A 9,849-nucleotide genomic window follows, 5' to 3' on the forward strand; every position below is an offset into this window, starting at 1 on the left:
GCTTGCTAGGAGTTCTGGGACCAGTTGTCCATCACATTATACCCATATTTGTATTACTGTGTAACATTATTTTAAGTTTATGATATTTAAGTCACAGCCAAAAATATGCATAACTAAGAACTAAGGCTGGGCGCAGTGGCTCACTCCTGTAATCTCAGCACTTTGGGAGGCCAAGGCGGGTGCATCACCTGAGGTCAGGAGTTCGAGACCCACATGGTGAAACCCCGTCTCTACTGAAAATACAAAAATTAGCCAGGCGTAGTGGCATGCATCTGTAGTCCCAGCTACTGGGGAGGCTGAGGCAGGAGAATCACTTGAACCTGGGAGGCGGAGGTTACAGTGAGCTGAGATCGCACCACTGTACTCCAGCCTGGGTGACAGAGTGAGACTCCATCACAAAGAAAAAAAAAGGACTAAAAGTTCAAAATTATATCTATTCAAAAGCATATTTATAAAAATATACATTAAGAAATATAAAGCAAAAATTTTAAAGATTATGTCAACAAAACCAGAAATTGTTCTCTCAAATATCTGTTACCACAGCAAAATAGACAACATTAAAGTACGTGGCTGGGCGCGGTGGCTCACACCTGTAATCCCACCACTTTGGGAGGCCGAGGCAGGTGGATCACCTGAGGTCAGGAGTTCAAGACCAGCCTGACCAACATGATGAAACCCCGTCTCTACTAAAAATACAAAAAATTAGCTGGGCGGGGTGGCACGCGCCTGTAATCCCAGCTACTTGGGAGGCTGAGGCAAGAGAATCGCTTGAACCTGGGAGGAGGAGGTTGCAGTGAGCCGATATCATGTCATTGCACTCCAGCCTAAGCAACAAGAGCAAAACTATGTCTCAATAAATAAATAAATAAACAAATAAATAAATAAAAGCAAAAAAAGTTTTCAACAAAACAGCATACTGATAATTTAAAATAAACTTCATTTTCTGTTTTATTAATAATATAAACAAATATGTCTTTTGTGTTTTTAAAATAAAGTGAATTATTGAAAGTAAAATACAAGAAGCTGCATATAACCCAATACACTCATCCACATATTAAAAAATAAAAATAGAGGCAATGATCCAAAGACTACTCATAAAAGATTATTTTTACAACTTTTAAAGCTCTTAAATAAGCTTTAACTGGCTTACTGAAGAATCTCAGCTCAAAAATACTAACATGAGACTTCTTATTTTCCCAACTAACGCTTTCAACCATGCTATGTCAAATCTCCCCTTTTTCCCATCCCTTAATGAAACTATAGGCAGATTCCAATACTTTCTGGATACTATTGTTATTGAAATGCAGCACAGTACTATTTTAACATCTATCTCTTCATCGTATCTGATATAAATATTTCCCTCCCCATTGCTGACTAGATTTATGGTTGAAATGTGAAATAGGGAGTAGTGCATGGTCTGATCTCCTGCTCCTCCATTTTCTGGGTCAAATTCGTACAGAAGACTATAGATGGCTCTGGTCACCTTACGTAATTAAGCAGAGACCAAGATGGTAGTAGGGAGATATCCTTGGCTTTGTTCTAATTCAGATACTGGAGGCCTTTATTGATATAATGGCTCTTTTAGTGGCAGATCAAGCTTCAACCTGGGCTCTCTGTGGATAAGAACTCTTTAAGTGGCTCATGATGCACAATACCTCCCCAAGCGGGACACGGTGTCATCTAGCCCTGTTATCAGTCTTCTCTAACTTTCATGAAACCATTAAGGTCCTCCTCCTTCCCTGTGAACCATGTGTAACCGGGGTGCAGAGTGGAATCCTCATACTTTTTTCTCTGTATGACAGTAACTGAAGTTCCTTACACCAAGGCTAGTTTTGGCTTCTCCAGCAAGTCTTCTCTCTTTAGAAATCTCCTCACTCAACTACATTCTCATTGGCTTCTCAGACATATTCCAAGCTCTCCTAAGAAATTTATTACCACTTTCTCTTTGTCTTTGATAGAAGCTCCAGGGTGGGATGGTTTTACAGATATAGTTAATGTTCATCTAGGGGATGAGAAGACAACAACTCCTTATTGCAGATATTCTCTAGCTTTAATCTTTGTGATTTACTTGGATCCCCCTAACTTTCACTTGACTGGAAATATGAGGGGGACATATGAAGAAGGAAGAATCTTTCACCAGAATTCCTCACTTTCTACAAAGCTGAGGACACCACCAGCTGCCCTCCTTCTTCCAAGGCCCTTACTTACAGAGGCTGAAGTGAATGGTTCGTTAAAGAAAGCTGAGGGGTTAACTATTTCTCAGTAAACCTTGTGGGGTTGGTAGTAGTGGTGGTACTAGACCCAGTTGTTCATGGCTTTTGTTTAGCACATGGGCTGCTTCCGCACCTACAACTTGTAGGGAGGCAGAAAAAGACCTACCCGAAACAAAAATCTAAATTTAAGCATTATTAAAACCACCTAATTAGAATTCACACAATGTATATTATTGCTTCAAACACCAGTAAAAGAGAAATATGATGTAAAAAGTTAGATTTGTTTTAGTTGATTATAAAATACTTGTTCTTTGTAGAAAATTTTAAAAACATAGACAAGCATAAATAAGAAAATAAAAATAACCTAAAATCGCAGAATGTATTAAAACAATGGATAATCTAAGAATAATGTATGAATGGCTTCGAAATGCATAGTATGAGCTCTTTCTTTAGACATTTAACTTACCTTTGCAGTAACTAAAATTAAAATTAGTTAGTATCCATAGGTCACCTGAAGAGACTGGCATAAAAGAACTACATTCCACCCCAAGTCCCTGCTATAAAGAGAAGTGGTAGAAGGAAGGAGTATACTTTCAGGAGTAAGAACAAATAAAGCACTGTGTAGCCCTTTGATAAATGGGAAAGTAACCTAGTAACCTTAGTTCTTAACTTCCTTTCTCCTAGTTCCGAACTCTGGGCACCTTTGAATTATACAGGATACTCCTACCTCCTCTCAATACCTGCCCTCCCATCAATTTTGTTTTACTTAAAATTATTTGAATTAGTTTGATTTTTGCAAGCATACCATATGTATTATTTCTCAACTGGAGTTCTCATTAGTTAAATTTACTTAATATTTAAAATATTTAAAGCACTATTACTATCAGAGTTAAAAATCTGGTAAGTAATAATGGATGACAACGCACTGGATAAAAGATTTCTGAGGCTCAATAATTACCTTCTGAAAGAAATTACAGTAATCTCTTCTTAAAATATAGATTGCTACTTCTTTTAATCCTTCTAGTCCATACATATCAGCCATATTGAGTATCTGACTAAAATAAAAATAGATGCACTGTTAATTCTCCAATTTAAAACTCAAGGCACAATACATACTAATTTATTGATAATATATAGTCTGTTTAGAAAAAAAAATCTGAAATATTTTGATTCTAATTTTCTGCCTTACATAATATATACCCTTTATGGATTATAAACACAGCATAGGCCAAACGTTGAAAGCACTGACACGTGATTTGATTAGTAAAGAACAAGAAATAAATTTGGAGATGTCTCAAATTCCCTTCATATACTAAGTGATATACAGAACAAAATCCAAGAAACTGCTATAAAGGCTGTAAAAGTTACAAAACTCTCTGTATCAAATTTGTATAATAAAAGTTTCTTGGCAGGCGGAGGGGCAATTCACTAATGTCTTATCCTATTGAAAATGTCTACAAATAACCCTAAGATTGGAGACAGCATCCAGTGACCAGAGTTTCTTTTGCTTCTTTCATTTGGCAAGTATTTCTGAACACCTACACATACTTTAGGTACTTAAGAAGCCTACAAGCTTTGAAAGAATGACAAAATTTTGTATAGGTTGTCAGGGGATAAAAACTTAGTAGTAAATCCTGGGACTCACAGTATGTTCTCCTGAAAAACATATTTATTCAGTTTAAAATTAAAGGAACCAAATAATTTTTAAAATTAAAAAGTAGCTTTCATTTGTCTGATGTGAGAATACCAAGAAAATGGAAGACATCTAGAAAATTAAAAGAGCAAGGTGAACTTTCACTCCCAAGTAGGATTTCAGAGGCTTAGATGGTATTTCACTATAGCGCATTTAAAAATCACAGTTGTTGGTCTTTAGGATGCCCTATATTCTTTTTTTTTTTTTTTCCAAGAACGGGGTCTCACTATAGTCCCAGGCAGGTCTTGATCTCCTGGGCTCAGGCTATCCTCCCGCCTCTGCCTCCCTAAGTGCTGGGATTACAGGTGTGAGCCACTGCGCCTGGCAAATGCCATATATATATATATATATATATATATATATTTTTTTTTTTTTTTTTGAGATGGAGTCTCGTTCTATCACCAGACTGGAATGCAGTGGTGCAAGCTTTGCTCACGGCAACCTCCACCTCCCGGGTTCAAGTGATTCTCCTGCCTCAACCTCCCAAGTAGCTGGGACTACAGGTGCATACCACCATGCCCAGCTAATTTTTTTTTTTTGTATTTTTAGTAGAGACGAGGTTTCACCATGTTAGCCAGGATGGTCTCGATCTCTTGACCTCAAGATCCGCCCGTCTCAGCCTCCCAAAGTGCTGGGATTACAGGTGAGAGCCACCGTGCCCGGCCCCTATATTCTTAAGTGTGTTTTTTCTTTTCTTTTGCTGTTTAGAAAAGATATACTAAAATTCAAAAAGTAGTAAAATAATTTTCAAAGTTTGATAAAAGTTTAATCAATTTATTGATCTATAAACCATAATTTATAGCTTCTTCTAAATTTAAGTCTAATAAAGACTGTTTTCAATCTTATTACTGTGAGTTGATAAGTCACCTTTTCTTCTAAATAAGGTGACCTGCTTATTTTTAGATGTTCTCAAGACATACTGAAGATATAGTAAAATAGATTATAAAAAGCAGTTTCTACTTCATTAACACTTTGCAACACAGCTCAACAAAGTAGAACCTAATTCTTTTATATTTTAAATTATTAAAAAGGAATACATACCCAACATTAGTTTTGTCTGGAATGTCCAGAGTTCCTCCATATATAAAATGCATCATAACATTCAGTTCTACATGGCTTATACTGAAAAATAAAAGAAAACTCAAATCCAGAAATAATTAAGGTTTAATCAATATCAATGATTCAATTTTCCCATAAACTTCCAGCCAAGATAATGTTCTAATCTTCCTTTTACCTGAAGAATACACTCTTCAAATAACATCCATGCAGGTATACCATTAATTTAAACAGAACGACAACAATAGATTTTTATATAAGTTATACAGTGTTATTAGTATGTTAGCAAATCATTATTTATTGAGCATCTTCTACCTTGAACTATATAAAACAGATAAAAGTTGAAGGGGCATCCCTTACCAAATGGCCTTCCCCTAAGATCCCAATCCTATGCCATGTGTTTCTCCTAACATGCCTACTAGGAACATTAGGGTTCTGTGGGACAAAGATTTACACAGTGGAGAAGAAGAGCAGTCTGAGCTAGCTCAAGAACACATACCAATGGGAAAACTTTTAAATTTCTTCACTGACTGTGGTGCAATGAACTCTGAATTATGAATTGACAAATGTGATTTAAGCTGGGTGCAGTGGCTCACACCTATAATCCCAGTACTTTGGGAGGCCAAGGTGGGAGGATCGCTTGAGATCAAGAGTTTGAGACCAGCCTGGGCAACACGATGAGACCTCATCTCTACTAAAAATTATAAAAACTAGCAAGATGTAGGAGTACACATCTATAATCCCAGCTACTTAGGAGGCTGAGGCAGGAGGATCACTTGAGGCCCTATATTGATCTCAGATAAAAAGAATTTAATTTGATCATCATTACATAACGTGTTTTTTTTTGTTTTGTGTTTTTTTTTTGAGACGGAGTCTCACTCTGTCACCCAGGCTGGAGTGCAGTGGCACGATCTCGGCTCACTGCAACCTCTGCCTCCCCAGTTCAAGAGATTCTCCTGCCTCAGCCTCCTGAGTAGCTGGGATTACAGGCATGTGCCATCACGCCCAGCTAGTTTTTGTATTTTCACTGAGACGTGGTTTCAACCATGTTGGTCAGGCTCATCTTGAACTCCCGGCCTCATGATCCCCCCACCCTGGCCTCCCGAAGTGCTGGGATTACAGGTGGGAGCCACCGCGCCTGGCCTACATAATGTATTTTTTAAAAGCGCATATACAGAAATAATAAATGAAAACAAATAAAAGGTAGATACAAGTAGTGAAAACAACTCACTTCTCCTGTTGTTACACATCTTTGCTATGTATTGCCCATGCCATGTATTTTCATGTTTTGGACGTTTCTAAGCACATTTATTTCTCAGTTAGGTTGAAGAGTTTAATTTCTCTTTATACACTTAATAAAGACCATCAAACAGCCAAATTGTATATCTAGTATCTAAATGTGTATTTCTGAAGATCTCTTCTCTCAGAGAAGAGCAAAACCTTCTTTGGAAAGGTCTCCAGCATAGTCCTTCTGGTAAGGTCAGTGATTTCCAAGTCTTTATTTATGAACTGCTATTAATTTGATTTTCTAATACCCCTTTCCTAAAAGTGTTATATTAGTATTTAAAAACTTGAATGTAGGCCAGGTGCAGTGGCCCATGCCTGTAATTCCAACACTTTGGGATGCCAAGGCAAGGTGAATTACTTGAGGTCAGGAGTTCAAGGCCAGCCTGGCCAACATGGCAAAACCCCATTTCTGCTAAAACTACAAAAATTAGCCAGGCGTGGTGGTGCATGCCTGTAATCCCAGCTACTCAGGAGGCTGAGGCAGGAAAATCACTTGAACCTGGGATACCAATGGAGGTTGCAGTTAGCTGAGATCTCGCTACTTGACTTCAGCCTGGGTGACCGAATGAGACTCCATCTCAAAAAACAAACAAACAAAAAAGAAATTGAATGGAAATATTTGCTTTGCATATTAATAGTTTAAACAATTAAGATCCCTTTGAGATAACTGGAGATACTTTAAGTTATATAAAATATATACGTGTATGTATATATGTGTGTGTGTATATATGTGTGTATGTGTACATATATATATTTTGTTTGTTTGTTTGTTTTTTTGAGACAGGGTTTGGCTCTGTTACCCAGGCTGGAATGCAGTGGTGTGACCATGGCTCACTGCAGCCTCGAACGCCTGAGCCACGACTGTGTCACAGCACTCTAGCCTGGGCGACATAGCTAGATCCCACCTCAAAAAAATAAAAAGAAAAAAAAAAATTTAGAAAACTACCTGTTATGAACTGAAATGTCTGTGTTCCCTCCAAATTCATATGGTAAAGCCCTAACCCCCAGTGTGGTCATATTTAGAGATGGGGCCTCTAAGAAAGTAATTAAGGTTAAATGAGGTCACATGGGTCCTTGATCTGATAGGATTTGTTTCCTCATAAGAAGTACCATAAGACTCTCTCTCCAAGTGCATGCACCAAGGAAGGGCCACATGAGTGTACAGCAAGAAGGCGGCAGAGTGCAACCCAGAGGCAGAGCCCTCATCAGACACCAAAACTGCTGGCACGTTTATCATGAACTTTCAGTTTCCAGAACCTTGAGAAAATAAATACCTGTTGTTTAAATCACCCAGTTTGGATATTCTGTCATAGAAGCATAAGCAGATTAACACAATACCTCTATTAATAAATGCTCTCTATTACTTCCTGTTTCAGAAAATGTACGTTGTTGAATTCTACCTGAGAAATATTTCACTGAACATCCAGGGAAATCAGATTCATAAAAAGTGCTTTGTATGAAATACAATTTGCAATCATTTGCAGTCAAATGGCCCTGTAAAAATATGCTTACCCTTGAAGAGTAACGTACTCTTGGGAGCTTTCAGCCCAACAGCCACTCAGCATTGCAGCAAAATAACTAGATCTGGCACTCAAAATGGCCCTAAAGGGAAGAGGGGGGAGAAACACAGATAAACATTTACATATTACTCAAAATGTAATTTTTTATGAAAATTTTCATCTTTATGTATTAAAACACAATAATCTATTTGTTTTGTTTGTATTCACGGGCAGGATTACTACATAATAAAACTTATAAGTTTATATTTATACCTAAGGGTTTTGTTTTTTGTTTTAAGAGACAGGGTCTTCCTCTGTCACCCTGGCTGGAGTGCAGTGGCGTGATCATAGCTTACTACCACCCTGAACTCCTAGGCTCAAGTATGATCCTCCTACCTCAGCCTCCCAAGAAGCTAACACTATAGGCATACAGTATCACACTCAACTTGATTTTTAAATTTTTGGTAGAGACAGGGTCTCACTATGTTGTCCAGGCTGGTCTCAAACTCTAGAACTCGAGCAATCCCCCTATTCCTGAAGTGCTGGGATTTATAACTAAGCATTTTGATTGTTTAAAACATTAATTCCAATGCCCTTGCTAACTTTTTTTTCTTTGAAGGCTCTTTAATTTTTTAAGCTTATAAAAACATAATTTTTACATTTAATTAGTTAAATATAAAAAGGTAGCTAAAGACAAAGTACTGATCAGCAAACCTCATTTAATATGGATTATTTTGGAAATTTAAAAATTTTTAACGAGGTGGCCTCCTATCTCATACTAAAGTATAAATCAAATCTCTTTCCCAGATTTATATTTCATACTTAGAAACAATCTGAAACTTTTTCAAATCAATGAAAACAACAACAACAACAACAAAAAACCTACCATGACCAATTTAAATGACCTGGGAAAGGGTAGGAGAGGTGATCAATAATCAGAGCCAGTTGCACACAGATGGAAAAATGCTTGTTGTCACTCCCAAATATATCCCTACATTACATTATATGTAAATCACAATGGAAATAAGTGCCTACATTACAGAACTATGAAATTCTATTTAGAAAATAATAGGCCAGGCACAGTGGCTCACGCCTGTAATCCCAGCACTTTGGGAGGCTGAGGTGGGTGGATCACCCAAGGTCGGGAGTTCGAGACCAGCCTGGCCAAAATGATGGGAAACCCCATCTCTACTTAAAAAAAATAATAATAATAATGGCCAGGCGCAGTGGCTCACGCCTGTAATCCCAGCACTTTAGGAGGCCGAGGCAGGCAGATCACGAGGTCAGGAGATCGAGACCATCCCGGTTAACATGGTGAAACCCCGTCTCTACAAAAAATACAAAAAATTAGCCAGGCGTGGTGGCGGGTGCCTGTAGTCCCAGTTACTCGGGAGACTGAGGCAGGAGAATGGCATGAACCTGGGAGGCGGAGCTTGCAGTGAGCCAAGATCGCACCACTGCACTCCAGCCTGGGCGACAGAGCCAGACTGCGTCTCAAAAAAACAAACAACAACAACAAAAAATTAGCCAGGTGTGGTGGCGCGTGCCTGTAATCCTAGCTACTCGGGAGGCCGAGGTAGGAGAATTGCTTGAACCCAGGGGGTGGAGGTTGCAGTGAGCCAAGATCACGCCACTGCACTCCAGCCTGGGCAACAAAAGCAAAACTCTGTCTCAAAAAATAATAATAAAAACAAAAAATAAAAATAAACTGTTGGGTATCATTGGAATAATGTAACTCGTAAGGCTAGAAAATACTGAAATACAGTTCAGATTCATAACATAAGTTCACTTTTTAAAAAGTCTGCTAGAGAAATAAATGCTAGATAGGAAAGTAGGACTTGTAGCAGAATGGCCTTTTATACCAATTTGAAAAACACAAACATACCATACCCTACCCCCATCCCACCAGAAATTCTAGTTGAAATAAAAAGGAAGGAACAAATGCTAAAGTAAAAAGCTTCAGTCGGGCACGGTGGCTCACACCTGTAATCCCAACACTTTGGGAGGCCATGGCAGGTGGATCACTTGAAGTCAGCAGTTCATGATTAGCCTGGCCAACATGGTAAAAGCCCATCTCTATTAAAAATACAAAAATTAGCTG

General features: G+C 38.2%; 1 protein-coding gene across 2 annotated transcripts in view; it reads right to left on the bottom strand.

Annotated features, from left to right (window-relative positions):
• Nucleotides 1-9,849, bottom strand: part of LOC105485386 (BTB domain containing 8) — a 98,846-nt gene that overhangs the window by 42,040 nt on the left and 46,957 nt on the right. For both annotated transcript variants that reach the window (XM_011747693.2, XM_011747692.2), the window contains exons 5-7: nt 7,762-7,851; nt 4,948-5,028; nt 3,172-3,268 (exon numbers count right to left, since the gene is read on the bottom strand). In XM_011747693.2, coding sequence (XP_011745995.2) covers nt 3,172-3,268; nt 4,948-5,028; nt 7,762-7,851 — 268 coding nt within the window. The remainder of the gene's footprint in view (nt 1-3,171; nt 3,269-4,947; nt 5,029-7,761; nt 7,852-9,849) is intronic.

The sequence above is a fragment of the Macaca nemestrina genome, chromosome 1, assembly GCF_043159975.1.
Source record: "Macaca nemestrina isolate mMacNem1 chromosome 1, mMacNem.hap1, whole genome shotgun sequence".
NCBI classification, from domain to species: Eukaryota; Metazoa; Chordata; class Mammalia; order Primates; family Cercopithecidae; genus Macaca; species Macaca nemestrina.